This window comes from Takifugu flavidus, chromosome 7, assembly GCF_003711565.1.
Source record: "Takifugu flavidus isolate HTHZ2018 chromosome 7, ASM371156v2, whole genome shotgun sequence".
NCBI lineage: Eukaryota > Metazoa > Chordata > Actinopteri > Tetraodontiformes > Tetraodontidae > Takifugu > Takifugu flavidus.
The window spans coordinates 4,537,666-4,554,442 of NC_079526.1; the positions used below are offsets into that span (position 1 = coordinate 4,537,666).

Genomic DNA, 16,777 nt, shown 5'->3' on the forward strand with positions numbered 1-16,777 from the left:
ATACTAGTAGATGGTCAATGATGGCGTACATATCCTCAAATACGACTCACAACATGTGGATTGAAAACCTTCGGTGTATATAGTGAACGGTGGACCATACGTACATGTCAATACGGAGCCCGGCTGTTCGGGAGTTTTATTTATTTGGTCAAAACCGTGAACCGCTCCGCTGGCGCGATCTGCGCATGCGCAGGAAGAAAGTTGGTCCCTTCGCGAATTCTGAGTGCGTGCGTGCGGGCTGGAGGGAAACTGTTTCCGCGTAATCGACATAGCGAGGTTCGGCTGAAAACTCGCAGAAAGCCGTACTCCAGAGGCGCCAATTCATGGTCATTCAGGAGTTATAAAACAAGTATTCTGGCTAACCGCTTAAAGGCTAAGGGCAATAAACGCCAAGCTTCATAGCTAACCTGAAATGGCGACGGCAATATACTTGGAACATTACCTAGACAGTGAGTTTCCTGCTTGAATTTGTACATTTTACTTATACCACATATGTGGTTTATTTGTAATTTCGTTTATACTGCACCTTAATTTTCTTTAAAGCGATAGGTAGTAATTCGGTTGGGGTATTAGCTTGGTAGCTAACTGATTAGCATTGCAATATACCCTTATGGACAATAAAGTTAACAGACTTCATGTTTGACGTTGACTACGTTCAGATCGGGGTGCCAATATTGCACAACACTTGCTTAACTACTTGTTTACATAATTTATTAGTAGGGATCTTGTCGATTCCTACTTCCTATTAACATCGATCGGCTAGAAAACTAGCAGCTGAAGGCTGTTTTGCAATAATATACGGTAATGTACACCATTCTATTCCTTTGAATTCACCTTTATTTGAAAAAAGGCGTTTGTTTTGCAATGGTGCATTTGCAACCTGTTGGTAACCTAGCGAGGCTGCCCGCCGGGGCGGGGTTGTCCGATGTGCGTCATTGAGCACCGTAGCTAACGGCTAGCATCACGTATGAGCTAATACACGGTTAGCTTTCTATTAAAAACAAAACTAACACCTAAAGAAAAATCTCTCACTTAATTTTCATGCTTTATTTTCTGCATATTCGCATATTTAAAAATGCCAGTATCCATGAATTGGGTGGTAATGTTTGGCTTTTTTCAAATCTGACATTGCTCATGTCTATGCACATAGTTGTTCATATTTGTTCCGTTTTGAACTGTTTGTGAACATTGACCAAGGTGATCAATAAATGTCACTTTTATGTTCATCTCATTTTAGGTATTGAGAACCTACCATGCGAGTTACAGAGAAACTTCACTTTGATGCGAGATCTGGACAATAGAACTGAAGGTGAGCCCTTTAGGAGTTGCCATATTAAACATAACTTATATTCTTAAAACGAAATTTCAAAAAGGTGGAGGCCCTTTCCCCAACAGCTGTCATCGCTAAACAATAAATGCCACATTTTCCCAAATGTTTGAGAGTATCAGACTATATTTCAGCACTTCTGGGATGGTTTATGTCATCTATTGTGATGATACATTGATGCAAAACTATTACAGGCGTGTTATTGTGAAAACAATTCTTGACCTGAGTGTAATACAACAGGAAACAATAAAACAGCATCATTTTTCTGTCAACAAAAATTCCTTTTTACAGAAAAGAAAGCAGAGATTGAAAAACTGGCGGAGGAGTACGTCGTAACGGTGAAGAACCTGGCCTCGGAGCAGCGAGTGGAACACCTGCAAAAGATCCAAAATGCCTACAGCAAATGTAAAGAGTTCAGCGACGACAAAGTGCAGCTTGCGATGCAGACTTATGAGATGGTCAGTGCAGAATGCTTCACAAATATTTGTTCCAAGGTGTCAAAGTCCTACATAATACCTGTTTGATCTGCAGGTGGACAAACATATCCGCAGACTGGATGCAGATCTTGCGCGCTTTGAGAACGAGTTAAAGGAGAAACTGGAAGTGGGCGGTTATGAGAGCACCGACGGGAGAGCAGTGAAGAGTGAGCTGCCGGCTGAAAGGCTTCCAATTTTGGTTGCCAAACAGGCTCGTGTACGTCTCCATCTCACGGTGTGTTTTCCACAGAAGGTGAGAGCCGTGGGCTCCGGGAGAAACGCGGCTCCAAGGGGAGAGGAAGAAAAGGTTCAGATGAGGATTCTCCTAAAAAGAAAAAGATGAAAAACAGGTACCTTCAGGCTGAACTCCCACAGTGCAGTTCTCTTGTTTTGCTTTTGTTAATTCCCATTTGTGTCTGATCTGCAGCCCAGATTTGAGTGACGCCCTCCTGCCCATGCAGCCGTCAGACGTGTTGGACATGCCGGTTGACCCCAACGAGCCCACCTACTGCTTGTGTCACCAGGTGTCGTATGGAGAGATGATCGGATGTGATAACCCGGATGTAAGTGTTCGGCTCTTCGGGTGTTTTGGAAGCGTCAGCATCAGCCTGGTTTTTATACCCGTCCCGTGTCTCATTCTCCAGTGTCCGATCGAGTGGTTTCATTTTGCGTGCGTCGACCTCGCCACCAAACCCAAAGGCAAATGGTAAGAGCTTTGCTTCCATTATCAGCTTACGTTAAGTTACTAGATGTTACGTACGTAACATCTCATCCCTTTGCCTGTCTTGAACTCAGGTTTTGTCCACGATGTACCCAAGACAAGAAGAAGAAATGAGATTTTAATTCGACTTTCAGAAGCTCTAATAACGTAGTTTTGACGTGTTTGGATAGTGTGGTATAAATTTCTGCACATTTCATTTCCTTTTGCTCAGTTTTAAAAACGGTGGGTCGTACACTTGTTTCAAAGCCCAAATCTGCATTTGGATTATAGCGCCACCTGTGATAGACCCCTCTTATAGACGTTACAACGGTGACGTTCAGGTTACCAGAGCTGGCTTTATGTAAATTGACGTTTTTCTTCGTAAACACTGGGAAAATCACTCTGTAGAAGAGTTTAAAACTGCAATGTTGTCAAAGTCCTTGACCTAAAATCAGATAATGTATTTTACTATAACAAATTTTACTATAAGAAATCAAATAAGTCTTCAGTATACTTGAAATTTTATTTTAAAGAAGTCTATTTTTAAACCTAATTGAGAGCCTGCTGAGAATTGACAGATCTGAACACCTTAATCCTCTTGTGTCACATTTTTCTGTTACCTACCTCTTTAGTGAACCATCAGTACCGGGGCAGGACTGCCATCCTTTACATTCTAGTTGTGTTTTAAATAAGCTTCAACCAAACAAGCAGAGCGGTGTTCACGCGTTTTAAATCCCTCACACAGGTCTGAATGTATTGTGGTACTAGGTCATCGTCTCTTGTCGACTGAATGAGGTATTTAAGCACTTTGAATGAAATTTGTACCAGCTTTGATACTGCGGGCTTATGTTTAACGATAGGTTCTCCTTTATCTGTCTGTGCTTTACTTAAAACCATTCATATATGTTTGTATATGAGAACTATATTTTGTGGACACATTCTTTTCCAAAGATCTCTTCATCGTATTGCTTTTGGTGTGCATTCAACAAATTGTATTTAATAGAATATTAACCTCTTTGTATTCAGCTGTGAATATCTTTTAGGTCCAACTCATAAGTAAGAGCCAAAGTCTTTGTATTTTGTAAATTTCAGTATTTTATAATAAATATTCACTATTAGTTCTGCGTGATTTTATTCAACCCCAGACGGGAATGTTCAGAAATTCTTTAACAATGACTGTAGGTCAGGAAAACGTGGAGAGAAGATGGCTCACAGGTCAAATCGAGACAGTGTATCAATTTGTTGTTTCTATATACAGGAGTTCACGTAAAATGTGAGGCAATAGAGTCTTAAAATCCATCATCGGAGTCATCGTCCCAGCTGCACTTGGCTTGGGTGCTCTTGAAATCCTTTTCCAGGTCATAAACAAAGTCGGCGTCGTCCCGGTGCCTCCGATTCCTCTCAAACACTTCATCCATTTGGTTCTTCTTGCGAGCCAACCTGTCATCGTCCAGTTTGTTCAGGTCTTCGTCGGGGTCTAGGCTGAATGAAGCCAGGCTGTGTTCCAAGCTGAAACCCTGCAAATGATCTCGCAGGATGATGTGGAGCTTCTCCAGCTGGGCCTGGGACACTCCCTCCAGGTAGGTCTGGTGCCGGGGGTGGTTCTTCAGCCTTTCTGCAGCCATGCTGTGGTCTAGGAATAAAATAAGGGCCTTTTATTACCGCAAGATCTTCATTTGGGATCACTACAGAAAGAATTATAAAGGCAGTATGCATCTTAAAAGGGGGGAATCAACCCTTTTTTGGACAAGGATTGCACAAATCCCAGAATAATAAAGTAAGACGTTTTCCGTGTAGTTATGTTTCCATACCAGAAAATTTGGAGAAGTTCCGTATTGGTATAGTTCGTTTTCGCAGTGTTTTACTCTCCTTGTGCTCGTAAATTAAGATTATAGCTGGAGGACTGAACTTCACTCCACACCGTTTTGCTTCGAAGCTCATCTTCGGTTTACCTCTGCAGCAGAGCGACTTTGAAATGGTCGACACTAGGTTCTAAATAATAAAATATAACATAGTTATGAACAATACGTATAAATAAATACATCGATACCATCAGCTATTTCGGCAAACCAAGAGGTCCTTTTGTATTGGTTGCCTCGGATATTTCAATCAGAGCTGTCTTCAAAGAAGCCTGCTTGTACTCATCAAAATAAATACATGTATTTGCACTAGAACCAAAATTTCAACAATTAAAAATTACCAACAGTTAATCTAAATCTCTACCTGTTAATTTATCAAGTCGCTAGCTTTCTAGGACGTCTGTTTATTTACCTTTATTTTCAGGCACTATTAAGCTTCCCCGTAGGTAAAAAGGGACCTTCAACTGCATTTTCCGGAAACAACTTTAAAGTCGTATCTAACGATGATGTACAACCCGTAAATCTTGATGTGCCAGTTCCAGTTGCCATTTTCATGTACTTTTTAGTGTTTTTGCTGTTATTTTGTTTACCATCATGTCAGTGTTTGAACGAAAAGGGTAATGTATGCTGTTATACAGTAGCTCAGAAAAAGGAAAACACATTTTACTTGTTTACAAAACCGTGCCTTTAATTTTGGGATCCTTTTATTCTTTTGTAAATGCGTAAAGCCACGTTGATTTTAGAACAAAAGAAACACATAAAAACATTTAACCTGTCTTTTGACAGAAGAGCAGAGTGAAGACCAATGTGATCTTCTAAAGAGGTCTCTTGAATCTTCATCAGTTTTGGTGGAGATCACCAAGGAAGGCTTCCACAGGTCAATAACACCTGTGCATGTTGTAACACACAACAATGAAAAATCTGTGTGTTTGATGAGTGATTTGATTGCGTTCTAGGCAGGTGGAAACTACCATTGAGCTCAGCCTTGGTTTGTCAACTGGAATCCAAGTAATGCTACTCTATAGATGGCCCCGAGGAGTCTATCTTGATCCATACCAAATTGCATCCCTGCGAGACCAAAGAAAATGGCAGGTATGTAAAAAAGAAAGAACTGAACTAATAATCACACCAAAAAGCATGTACACTAAGTGCCATTTCTTTCCCATCTGCCAGATATTAATAGATTCGGCCATTGATTTAGAGTTACCTGCTCACAAGACTCAAGGATTTGTCACCTACGTGTATCCCATCCCTGAAGGTCCGACTCCTAGAATAAACGTCACAATTCCCATTCATGGTCGCTACCACCAGCCTTCTTTTGAAGGAAAAACATCTACATCTGTCCACATAGAACCTCCTGATCTGCTGCTGCGCTCGGCAAAATGTAAGTATTTTGTAGTTTTGGGAAATCATTTTTCTTCTTTGACAGCCAAAAATGGTCCGATATATGAAATATAAACATTAGCTTAAACTTCATTTTATTTTGTTCATAAATACACTTCTGTCGTGTTTTCAGGTACACAGTTCAGCATCTTTGAGCCTGATGATGTCATCAATGCTCCCTGTACACCTGACAATTCAAGCACTTGTTCATGGGTCAAAGGTCACAGTCAGCAGGTTATTTCTTCTCTTTTAACACTATCTGTGAGCATTATTGTCTGCTATTGTCTTGAATGACTAAATGATTCTACCCTCATCTATCCTGTAGGTCCAAGACCCTGTGTGTTTGCACTTTCCAGTGGGTGATGGACTTTTGCTGATGCCCGTATGCGCTGGAACTCTTCTGGTCACGATGATCTGCTGTGTGCTGCTGTCCAAATATATGTGGAAACACCGAATCAGTTAAACAAAATAGAAATGCAACGTTAAAGAGTTCATTCAAGTTTTGACATCACAATATTGAAATGATACGGTAGATTTTCTCTTTGTTTTGCATTAGACACAAGTTTGTTGTCTGTAACAACAACGGCCAGTTTTTAATGTTGTTTTTTTTTGTTGCCAATTAAGGCAATAACCCTAAAAATATCTAAAGTAAAGAGTTGTGCTGATGTAAAAACACACCGACTTGCTTTGTAAAATCTTTCTTTTTGGTATGACTGAAAACAAGTCAACATAAATATCTTAATTTTATCTCGGTTTGCATTTTCAGCAAATTAAGTGGGTCAAAGGTGAATAGCAAAGAACCAACTGTGAATCTCACTAAACTTCTGTGTCTGGACATTTTCAGGGGTCAAAATGACTTTAGCACATAAAGGATGTACAAAACTTGATGCGACCGAATCGTTATTATATTAAGAGTGTTTGCAATACTGATCTTTTACCATCACTGAGACACAACCCATGTCCACACTGTAGCAAAATAAACATCTTGCATGGGGGGGAAAGTGTGTAAAATGAGGGTAAATGCAGGTTTATCCTTTAACCCACATCACTGAAAGGTGTGGTGCTGCTCAGCTGCATGAGCCAAAATGACATTTGAGAAGATCCCTTCCTAATGATTCCCATTCTGGGGACAGCGTCCACCTCTGTCCGCAGGCTGCGGTGCTTCACGCACGGTTCATCTGGGGCATTTATTGAGCAGGCTTGGGCTGGGTCGGTAGTTCCGCTTCCCCCTCGTCATAGCGGAATCATCCAAAGGCCGAAAAAGACAAGAAAACTTGCACTGTAAATAGTTGTCGACGCGCTTTCACCAAGCTGTTTCTACGGGATCTGGGCCACCGAGGCCTCATGCGTCAGGAGGAGAACTTTTAGCGGAATCTTAAGCTTTTTCCTACCCAGCCCGTCGAGGGTCATCCGGGAGTAAAGTTCTATTCAAGTTTAAGTGGTGTGGAACCTCCGGTGAGCTCCGCGTCGGCTACGTTAGCGGGCAAATAAAGCAGATCCAGCCTTGATATTGGTAACTTTCCGCAGCCGTGGTAATGTTTGAAGTCATCGGTTGTTTTATGTTATTGTCTGAAAATTAAGTTTGGTTGAATAAGGGTTGTCTTGGGTGGACAGAAAAGGTGACAGTGATTTAGTGTAGCTTGTCATGCTAACATTAGCTTAATGCTAGCGCACTTGTTGGCCAAGTAGTTAATGCTAGCGTTAGCTGGCTAGCCGCCCCGGTTGTTGCTCATTTGAAGGGCATTTTTGAGAAAACAGAAATACCGTTAGATACCAAAACAACAGCCAAAATGTCGATATAGTGATATCAGCAAGAAACAGCCAAGTTAAGGCATTTTATTTCCATGTTAAGTTCTCTGCAGTGATTATAATTTCCTTTATTCTTCCATCCCCTGTTGGCTTCTACTGTACATTTCAAATTGGATGCATGGCATTAAAAACTGTAACAGTCGTTATCACTTATTGTTACTCCAATGTTTTACATTAAATTCCATAGTAAGCTGTCAGTTGCAGTGTTCCTCTCATTGGAACTTGATATGTTGACCTTTTTATTAGCAACATAACAGCCGCTTTATCTCCATTTCATGAGACGTCTTGTGCATTTTGGATTCTGACCTGAGATTAATGCTGTAGATGATAAGTGCAAGTCCAGAAATGTACGGGCACATTAATTCAAATAAGCCTTTTTGAATGCATTGTCCTCCCCAGGAGTCTGTAAGCTTGAAAATGCCATTTCCAGATGACTTTGCACCACATACAAGCCCCATTTGGCAGAAATGCTGTGATACTTTTCTTTGTTTTTACGTCAGATATTGCTCCAGGGGCGCTCGGTGCAACCCTTCCTCTACTCTGGTCATCGGGGGCCACCTCAGGTCGCTGCATGATCACGCCTGTGCCTCATGCTGATGTGAGCGCCGTCTCGCACCCTCTGTCTGCCACCCTGTCCGTCTGTGACCGCGCCGTCCCTCGGCCCATCTTAGCCCAGTGAGCCCTCCTCTCCCCCCCTCCCGAACAACCTCCAGAGATGTGCGATAACGGCGACTCTGAGGATAAACCCCCCGCCCCTCCGGTCCGCATGAGCAGCACCATCTTCAGCACCGGTTCCGGCAAAGACTCCCTCTCGGCCAACCACAGCTCCAAACCGCTGCCGTCTGTGCCCGAGGAGAGAAAACCTCGGAACAAAATCATCTCAATCTTTTCTGGAGCCGAAAAAAGTGAGAGGACAACAAGGCTCCCGTCATTTCTGATACCTGCGGTTCACTGTAGCGCAGTGTTGACCCGTATATGATGAGTTTATCCTGTAATAACATCAACATCCTTGTTTTTGTTTTTTCTCAGGTGGTAGGAAGAAGGATCGGGACAAGGAGCGACCGGAGATTTCGCCGCCTTCAGACTTTGAACACACCATACACGTTGGCTTTGACGCCGTCACTGGGGAGTTCACTGTGAGTTCCTCCTGTTTGCTATTGGTCACTCGTATTCCGAAGCCCCTCGGCATCCGCCCGCCAGACCTAATGCCGTCTCTGCACAGGGCATGCCGGAGCAATGGGCCCGACTGCTCCAGACGTCAAACATCACCAAGTCGGAGCAGAAGAAAAACCCACAGGCTGTGCTGGACGTTCTCAAATTTTACGACTCGACAGGCAACGGTCGGCAGAAGTACCTCAGCTTTTCCTCCTCTGGTGAGGCTCTGAATTCAATTTGTTAAGTTGCCCTCAAGTTATTTATTGCCTCTTGTCTTCAAGCGGATTCTTCTCCCCTGAGCAACAATGGGATCGATATGAGCTCATATAAATCATTAAGTCCAAGAACATCAGAACAGTTTGGTGTTTCTGCGGCCGCTGCTTGTTTTTCATCTGCGAATCTGCTCTTTTATTTGCAGAAAAAGACGCTTTCACACCAGGCCCTCAGTCTGTGAGTGTTAAAACTGTTGAAACACACACACAGGTGTGTTTACTGTGTGGTCCTGTAGAATTCTGACAATATTTCCCTCTAAATTAGCCCGTCAAGAAAGGCACCGAACCCTCCTCTGCGAATATCAAAGACATCGACGATGACGACGACGACGAAACTCCTCCTCCTGTCGTGGCACCGAGACCGGAGCACACAAAGAGTGTGAGTCCTATCTCTCATACGCGCGAAACGCTGCTTTCCTTGTTTAGTTTATAGATGGATGTGTGTGTTTGTGCAGGTGTACACTCGCTCGGTGATCGATCCGATCCCTGCCCCAAATCCCTGCGTGGACGGCGACGTGGCTTCCAAGGCTGCAGACAGGCAGAAAAAGAAGGGCAAGATGTCTGATGAGGAAATCATGGATAAACTGAGTCAGTTAGTTCTTCCCAGATCCTCCTGATACAGCACAGCTCTTTAAGTGCTGCTGGTTCCTTTACACGCCATCGTTTTTGTTTCAAGGAACCATCGTGAGCATCGGAGACCCCAAGAAGAAATACACCAGATACGAAAAAATCGGTCAGGGGTGAGTGTTAATGTGTCATCGAGCGTTTGTGAATCACTTTATAAGATTGTTCGAGCGATTGATCCATATTGGGATGTTTGTGGACTTGTCAGCATCCTATTTCCCAGACAAAATGCCCAGTTTTTAATCTAAAACGATCAGTTTTGTTACATATCCTGAATGAACCGTTGCAGCGTTTGTGGGGAAAACAAGAAAGCAGATTTATGGGTTTGGTTTTTCTCACATTTTCAGTGCATCTGGAACCGTCTTCACAGCCATCGATGTGGCTACTGGCCAGGAGGTGAGTGACTGGGATCCTCAGGGAGGCTCCCCAGTTGAACAAAACATGGAGTCCTTGCGCTCTCTCTCTCTTTTCAGGTGGCCATTAAACAGATCAACCTTCAGAAGCAGCCCAAGAAGGAGCTGATCATCAATGAGATTCTGGTGATGAAGGAGCTGAAGAACCCCAACATCGTCAACTTCTTAGACAGGTGATACAAGGACAACCCGCACATTCCCCGGCTGCACAGTAGCAGTGGGTCATGGTGTGTGTTTGTGCGTCAGTTTCCTGATGGGGGAGGAGCTGTTTGTGGTGATGGAGTACCTGGCCGGCGGGTCGCTGACAGATGTGGTCACGGAGACCTGCATGGACGAGGCCCAGATCGCTGCTGTCTGCCGAGAGGTAACGCTCCAGCCGGGGGCCCCGTGGAAAGATTTCAGCCTGGGTTTTTACATTATTTGATGGTTGAAAGGCTCAGCAACGTCCTCCCATTCTCTTCACTTCCTGCAGTGTTTACAAGCCTTGGATTTCCTGCACGCCAACCAGGTCATTCACAGAGACATCAAAAGTGACAATGTGTTACTCGGAATGGACGGTTCTGTCAAGCTGAGTGAGTCCTGCTCCGTTGCTGCCAGGAGCAGCCTGTTAAACCCACCCGCCGTGCCGTGTGTTGACCCTCCTCTTTTATCTCCCCTCAGCCGACTTCGGCTTCTGCGCCCAGATCACTCCAGAGCAAAGCAAACGCAGCACCATGGTAGGAACGCCTTACTGGATGGCTCCTGAGGTGGTGACCCGGAAGGCTTACGGGCCCAAAGTCGACATTTGGTCACTGGGTATTATGGCCATTGAGATGGTGGAAGGAGAGCCCCCCTACCTGAACGAGAACCCGCTACGAGTGAGTGACACCAAAAGTCCACACCGGTCCCCTTTCACGTGCAACTGTATTAAAGATTTAGGAAGTACCCACCACGGTTTCAACACCTCCCACCATTCATTTATTCTCATTCATCCAATATTTGATACAAACAGGAAGTAAGTAGGTGGAATCTGGAGACATGAATTATAAGACTTGACAAATTTACCTTACAGTAGGACTCAAACAATCACTTATATTCAGCTTAACTACAATTGCCATCCTTTTTTTGCCCGTTTAACCTGAATAAACTACTGTGAGCGTCCATATGAAATTGCGGTTACCAGATCTCTTCGTCTGGTCTCTTCCTCTCTTGCAGGCGTTGTACCTGATTGCCACAAATGGCACGCCCGAGCTCCAGAACCCAGAGAAGCTGTCCCCGGTGTTCAGAGACTTCCTCAACTGTTGCCTGGAGATGGACGTAGAGAAACGAGGCGGCAGCAAAGAGCTGCTCCAGGTCAGACGAGCTTCCTGTTTACCAAGGATTTTCTTCCATTGTTAAAGGTGCCGCTCTTTGATTGTTTGTTTGTGTTCTTTTTCCACGCTCAGCATCCTTTCCTGAAGCTGGCGAAGCCCCTCTCCAGTCTCACACCTCTCATCCTGGCCGCCAAGGAGGCCATGAAGGGCAATCGTTAACGAGAAGAGAAGAGCCGCGCCCGCCTTTCCACGCTGTGCACACGTTTGTGCCAAAACCATTTCAATATTGTGCCAGACAATTGGCTGAGAGTGTCTCGTCACTCCGCATGAAGCAGCCTTACAAGCCCCGACAGACCTCACTGTGAAGAAGACCAAAAATACAACACAACCCCCAACGCTGTCCACCAGAACTCTACACTCATCCAGACGCACAGAGACAAGCCAGCCCAGGCGCTTAGATTCAGAGTCAGGCGTAGTTACTTTGTGCAGCAAATTTCCCAGTGTCGCGGTCGGGCTGGGCTGGTATTCAACGAAGAAGATGCCTAGCTCCATGTAGTGTATTATTATTTTGTTTTTTTAATCAACTGCCTTAAACAGATGCAAAATGTTGCCTAATGTATTGTTGATTGTGAAAATTTCTTCTTCCCGTCATTTTTACTACCTTTGTAATTGACCGTTTCAGCTCGTCAGTGTCTTAGTTCTTTTGATACTTGAATTTCATACGTGTCCCCTCGTTCTGATCGTTCAGTGAACTCTCGCATTTTTAAAGACATTTCCTTTTACTGTTTTTTTTTATAGGAAACATTTTAGTACATTCATCATGAACACATCGTCTTTTTTTTGTTTGTTTACTGTCACACTTGACAGATCTACTGTACCAGTTCTTCCCCAGTTCCACCAGTCTCCTGATACCAGAGGTGCACCTTACAGGCAAAATGTTAGATTGACAGGGTTTCTCCTTCCTTCTTTATTGTTATTATAAATGAGTATTGTATGTCAATCTCTGTCCTCTGTGTTCTTCTGGACTAAGAAATGCGCTTTTTGTATATTGTGTACTTAATGATTAGTTTTTAAAAAGTTGCCATATCAACATGGTTAGTTGTAAAATGCATGATTGAGACAATTTGTAGACCTCTTTTTGTCTGAACAACTAACAACCCTGTCTGCACATTCAAATAAATGCAACTGTTGTGCTTTTCTGATTTGGTTGTGGGGGTAATTGTTCCACGGACATGGTGCCTTATTTATATCCACATGGGGATATAAAATGACTAAGCTAGCATTTAACATTTCTTATCGATGACTGGACTGGAAACAATAAGCGTTTTTAAAATGGGTTGGTTTTATGACTGCACCTGGAAGTCGGAATAGCAATGAGCCAGTCCTGAGCCAAGGCTTCATTCCGATAACTATATGGCTAAAAGTCGCAGGACAAAACAACACATTGCTGAGTGATGAAATGATTGGGAGGTCTGGTCTGCATACCCCGGAGACTAATCACCTGACGTTTAAAGACGGGCTATTCATTTCGCGGCACATTTTTGGAAATGTTAACACACGCGTTGTGCCCCATCGTGTGCTTTTATTCTGAAGTTTCCCTCCGGAAGTGGTATGTTCATTCATCCGGTTAGCGTCCTGAACTTAGCCATCATCTTTAGACGGATTTCTCCCGACCGTTTTCCTTGTGTAATGGCAGGCCAAATAAAAGACAAAGATGCGTATCAAAGGCTAAACTATCTTTACCAGGTAGGAAGAGCAGAATCATTTGAAACGTATGCGCTGTTAGAAAGCATGCGTTTGTAGCATGCTAACCCCTCAGGCTAACGCGCTAACATGCCCGTTGGTGTGTTTATCTTCCGCAGGCTGCTCACTGTGTTCTATCACAGAACCCTGACAATGTGGAACTGGCTCGATTCTACTGTTCCACACAGAGAACTATTGCAAGACGTTTGGTTCTCAGACAGTAAGTAAAGGTTGATTTGGTGTCACGACATTTGGAATACACTACAGTGTTTTGGAGTTTGTAGTAGTTTTGGGGTAGTAATATTCTTGTATATATAATTTTATTAAAATTGGCAAAAAGGATGACATTATTCCTGCTGCAGTAACATCTCCTGTGTTGCCCGGCCTGATATTATTGAATATTCATTTGTTGACAATCAGTACTTTCTAATTCCATCTGCCTTAATATCTATTGCTAACGTTTCCTTCAAAATCCAACTGTACAAATCTGGTATTTCTTCGAGCATAAAATGCATTAGCATTTAAATTGTACTTTAAATTGCATCATTTGTGGCATATTTTAGCTTTAATATCAACACTTGTCCTGCTAACCAGAATTAATGTTCAGAGTGTAACAAAGCTGGTGTGTATTTCCATTTGAACTATACTTGTAAACGCTGCAGCACACAGCTGACTATTCATTTCTTTTCAGGGATCCATCAGTAAAAAGAACAGTATGCAAAAAGTGCTGCTCATTGCTCATCCCTGGTGTATCTGCTACCACAAGACAGCGAAGTAAGTCATTTGTTTACTTTCAGAAATGGTCCGACATATTTTTATTTAAAAATGTAATGAATGTGATGAAATTGTGTTTGTCTTTTATTAGGGAAAAAAGGCAAGATCCGCTTTACTGTTATGAGGTGCCTCAGCTGTGGACATACCAAGAAGTTATTGAATAATCCAGATTATTGTTTGTGGGCGGACCGACCTGAGGCCCAGTTGGAGCAACCACCAAAGCTGCCAGGTGACAAACCCCAACCTGACGCTCTACACCCGTCCCACCAAATGTGTTTCCATACATGCAGTAATTCTATAACCACAAAAAGAAAACTTTTCTCCTAATGTTATGTTGTCAGTGCAGTTGATTTTCTGTTTTGATCCCAGGTCCAGGGCCTTCTCTTAAAGATCGGTCAAAAGACAACCATGCAGACAAACACAGACAAACAACGTCAGTGTCTTCTACAGCCGGTGCTGCTCAGAACGTAACCAGCACATAGCAGCTGTTCTGCTCTTACACTGAGTCTTAGAAAATGCTGAAATCCTGTTTAAATAGTTCTGATGTCTGTTTTAGTAATTTATTTCAGTGCAAGGATATATTTTTGAGATAGGAGTCACTTTATTTAAATGTCTGTATGCAGTTGTGTCTTTATTTTTAACCATACAGATGAAGAGATGGATGATGCTATGGGAGGATATTTACTCATATCAAGTTTCAGAAACAATCATAAATAATCCCAGGTTAGATTGGGATGGATAATGGTGTTGTCCCAAAAGGAAAGCGCTACTACTACTCTGTTTAAAAAATATTAACACAAACTGTGACTTGAAGTCAGTGTCATTAACCATTTGTTGTCAGATTCTTTTTGGAAATAAAAAGTAGTTTCTTTCACATTTTCTTCTTTTCTCCTTTTGGTACTCTGAAACGTGTTTTTTGAGAATATAGCAGGTTCTTGGAAAATATCCTTGGAATATGGCCCATATACAGGAAAAGCGCCAGAGTCATGCCTGGGAAAAAAAACATTGATTGGGATTACTTTTAATAAGTGATAAGAAACTACAAATATTTTATCTATGCAATCATTTACCTGTGAAAGAGCCCAGCCAGTAGACCAGTGCGTACTCTGCCCAGGTAAACCCAGAACAGAAGAAGGTGAGGCCATAAGCCAGAGAGGGGTTGATGTAAGCTGATGTGTAGCCTCTGGCTGCACAGAACAAATGGAAACATGGAGATGTTTAATATTTAATATGACAAGAAGTTCTGGAACACTTGAAGTAGACAAGTACATGCTTATTCAGTGCTTTTTGAAAAGATAAATGAGCCACATCAAATCTGTGAAAAGCATGTGTCATATTTACTTTTATATGTCATACTTTTAAAACTACACTGTGCCTACAAATATAGTTTTAAAATATGTGCATGTTTAGAATTCTCTATTGTTTTAAAAGACAAAGGTGAGCCCCTGGGCTCTTACCTGTATGGGAGAAGAATGTGAGCAGGACAGCAATCAAGGGCACTCGGATCAAAGCATGTCTGCGTTGCAGGTTTAGTTGGATTAGATGAAAGATAAGAGCGCACACACACTCTGTGAAAAAGCCCTGAAGCAAAGAGACCAGCAGAGAAGTGCTGCACTCTCTGGCCATCAGGTTTTTTATCATATGCATGTCTGTCAGCTCCAGGCTCCAGTAGTATCCTGCTGCCAGTAGAGCCACATGGGCCCCAAGAAACAGAGCAGCTACGGACAGCAGAGCAGACAGGGTGTTGGCCTCCATCTGCAGGAACCTCAAAATGACCAGATTTGGATTCCCCGTTGCACCACAGATCACACCATGTGTTAGCAGAACCAAAAACAGGATGGTCACCGTCACGTCAGGACCGAGACCTCCGGCCCATTCCCCCACCTCTATAATCGTCTGCACCTCCAGCCAACATGCCACCAGCATGAAGGAGGAAGCAAACTCCAGAATGAAGCTAAACCTTGGCCATTTTCTCAGCAGCAACCGGACTAGGGTTGCAAAGATCGCTCCACCCAGGAAATATCCTAGAGATGCGTTCAGTCCGGACATGGCTGTGATCAGCTGTCCCTTCTCTGCTCGGTCCTGTCAGAAAGAAATGAATGAGAGACAGACCCTGCAACTCTGCTCCCAGTCTGGCAACGTGGCACATGTAGAGACACATTGCTTATCTGAGACACGTCATGCTTGGACCCTACATCCACCTGCCAAAATACACAGGCACATTTGCAAGGTCAGGTCACTGAGCTGGCCTTTCATTGGTCTTATATGGTGAGGTCGTGTTTAAGCATAACATAAACTGTTGAATGGAAATAATTACCAAGCATACCGCCTTGCTGCCTGCCTCTGCAGCCCACTTTCCCTTTTCTCCAAAGGTGGATCACAATAATTCTTATTAAAACAATTGTTCCCTAATGTTGCTTTTACTATTACACATCACATCAAATAAAAAGTAACATGTTCGAAATAAATTATAGAATATACATGCAATACATTTAGTGATATGCCTGATATCAGTCTTTTTGTGTGTCAAAAGAGGATGTCTTGAAGAGTGCTGCATGAAAGTCTTTAGTAACATAATAATGTACGCCACAAATCCCTGTGATATGTAGTTGTGTCTTACAGATTATTCGATTTACGTGTTGCGCTGAATTAATTTTGAATACTTCTGATTGGACTAAAAATGATCACATTGTAGACACGTGATTAAAAACCCGGAAGTTTAGTCGCTTCCGCTGGGAATGGATATAAAAATAATTATATTTGCTATAAAACAGATATAAATATATCTTTTTCGTCACTCTAAGTTTTCAGCTTCAGGTTAGATCAGTTATTTACACAATCTCTGTACCTATCGGAATGGCATTTGTCGCTTCTGTTTACGCTGACATCAAAATTTATCCGGTAACGATGAAGCGGCTGTGAGGGGCGGAAGTTGTACAACGTCCACGTG

The 16,777-nt window shown here is 42.9% G+C and overlaps 6 protein-coding genes across 11 annotated transcripts; 4 read left to right on the top strand and 2 right to left on the bottom strand.

Moving 5' to 3' along the window:
• The first annotated feature begins 113 nt into the window (after positions 1 to 113).
• On the top strand, positions 114 to 3,621 carry ing5a (inhibitor of growth family, member 5a). Of its 2 annotated transcripts, none has more exons than XM_057038204.1 (8): positions 114 to 449; positions 1,238 to 1,309; positions 1,619 to 1,785; positions 1,859 to 1,970; positions 2,054 to 2,153; positions 2,231 to 2,366; positions 2,448 to 2,509; positions 2,599 to 3,621. In XM_057038204.1, exons 1-8 carry the CDS (start codon positions 413 to 415, stop codon positions 2,636 to 2,638), a joined length of 726 nt encoding a protein of 241 aa, XP_056894184.1. In that variant the 5' UTR covers positions 114 to 412; the 3' UTR covers positions 2,639 to 3,621. The 2 variants fall into 2 exon arrangements, with proteins under 2 accessions (XP_056894184.1, XP_056894186.1); XM_057038206.1 differs by having other exon boundaries at positions 2,057 to 2,153.
• cep19 (centrosomal protein 19) lies at positions 3,619 to 4,604 on the bottom strand. The gene is made up of 2 exons (XM_057038214.1): positions 4,315 to 4,604; positions 3,619 to 4,136 (listed from the first exon to the last, which is right to left on the bottom strand). Exons 1-2 carry the CDS (start codon positions 4,442 to 4,444, stop codon positions 3,793 to 3,795), a joined length of 474 nt encoding a protein of 157 aa, XP_056894194.1. The 5' UTR covers positions 4,445 to 4,604; the 3' UTR covers positions 3,619 to 3,792.
• A 217-nt stretch (positions 4,605 to 4,821) lies between these two features.
• Positions 4,822 to 6,632, top strand: pigx (phosphatidylinositol glycan anchor biosynthesis, class X). 3 transcript variants are annotated; one of them, XM_057038201.1, is made up of 6 exons: positions 4,822 to 4,979; positions 5,149 to 5,239; positions 5,319 to 5,454; positions 5,536 to 5,746; positions 5,879 to 5,979; positions 6,071 to 6,632. In XM_057038201.1, the coding sequence occupies exons 1-6, from the start codon at positions 4,916 to 4,918 to the stop codon at positions 6,206 to 6,208; spliced, it is 741 nt and encodes a 246-aa protein (XP_056894181.1). In that variant the 5' UTR covers positions 4,822 to 4,915; the 3' UTR covers positions 6,209 to 6,632. The 3 variants fall into 3 exon arrangements, with proteins under 3 accessions (XP_056894181.1, XP_056894182.1, XP_056894183.1); XM_057038202.1 differs by having other exon boundaries at positions 4,833 to 4,979; positions 5,152 to 5,239; XM_057038203.1 differs by lacking the exon at positions 5,149 to 5,239 and having other exon boundaries at positions 4,838 to 4,979.
• A 219-nt stretch (positions 6,633 to 6,851) lies between these two features.
• On the top strand, positions 6,852 to 12,512 carry pak2b (p21 protein (Cdc42/Rac)-activated kinase 2b). Of its 2 annotated transcripts, none has more exons than XM_057038181.1 (15): positions 6,852 to 7,258; positions 8,055 to 8,459; positions 8,584 to 8,690; positions 8,777 to 8,927; positions 9,128 to 9,159; positions 9,247 to 9,360; positions 9,437 to 9,569; positions 9,658 to 9,721; positions 9,953 to 10,001; positions 10,079 to 10,191; positions 10,265 to 10,382; positions 10,491 to 10,590; positions 10,679 to 10,875; positions 11,213 to 11,350; positions 11,443 to 12,512. In XM_057038181.1, the coding sequence occupies exons 2-15, from the start codon at positions 8,270 to 8,272 to the stop codon at positions 11,527 to 11,529; spliced, it is 1,593 nt and encodes a 530-aa protein (XP_056894161.1). In that variant the 5' UTR covers positions 6,852 to 7,258; positions 8,055 to 8,269; the 3' UTR covers positions 11,530 to 12,512. The 2 variants fall into 2 exon arrangements, with proteins under 2 accessions (XP_056894161.1, XP_056894162.1); XM_057038182.1 differs by having other exon boundaries at positions 6,852 to 7,200.
• Positions 12,513 to 12,892: 380 nt separating this feature from the next.
• rpp21 (ribonuclease P 21 subunit) lies at positions 12,893 to 14,701 on the top strand. Its single transcript, XM_057038210.1, has 5 exons — positions 12,893 to 13,056; positions 13,173 to 13,273; positions 13,745 to 13,827; positions 13,919 to 14,056; positions 14,197 to 14,701. The coding sequence occupies exons 1-5, from the start codon at positions 12,922 to 12,924 to the stop codon at positions 14,307 to 14,309; spliced, it is 570 nt and encodes a 189-aa protein (XP_056894190.1). The 5' UTR covers positions 12,893 to 12,921; the 3' UTR covers positions 14,310 to 14,701.
• On the bottom strand, positions 14,407 to 16,759 carry aqp12 (aquaporin 12). Of its 2 annotated transcripts, XM_057038200.1 has the most exons (4): positions 16,676 to 16,759; positions 15,285 to 15,909; positions 14,898 to 15,014; positions 14,407 to 14,817 (listed from the first exon to the last, which is right to left on the bottom strand). In XM_057038200.1, the coding sequence occupies exons 2-4, from the start codon at positions 15,874 to 15,876 to the stop codon at positions 14,699 to 14,701; spliced, it is 828 nt and encodes a 275-aa protein (XP_056894180.1). In that variant the 5' UTR covers positions 15,877 to 15,909; positions 16,676 to 16,759; the 3' UTR covers positions 14,407 to 14,698. The 2 variants fall into 2 exon arrangements, with proteins under 2 accessions (XP_056894180.1, XP_056894179.1); XM_057038199.1 differs by lacking the exon at positions 16,676 to 16,759 and having other exon boundaries at positions 15,285 to 15,963.
• Positions 16,760 to 16,777: the final 18 nt, after the last annotated feature.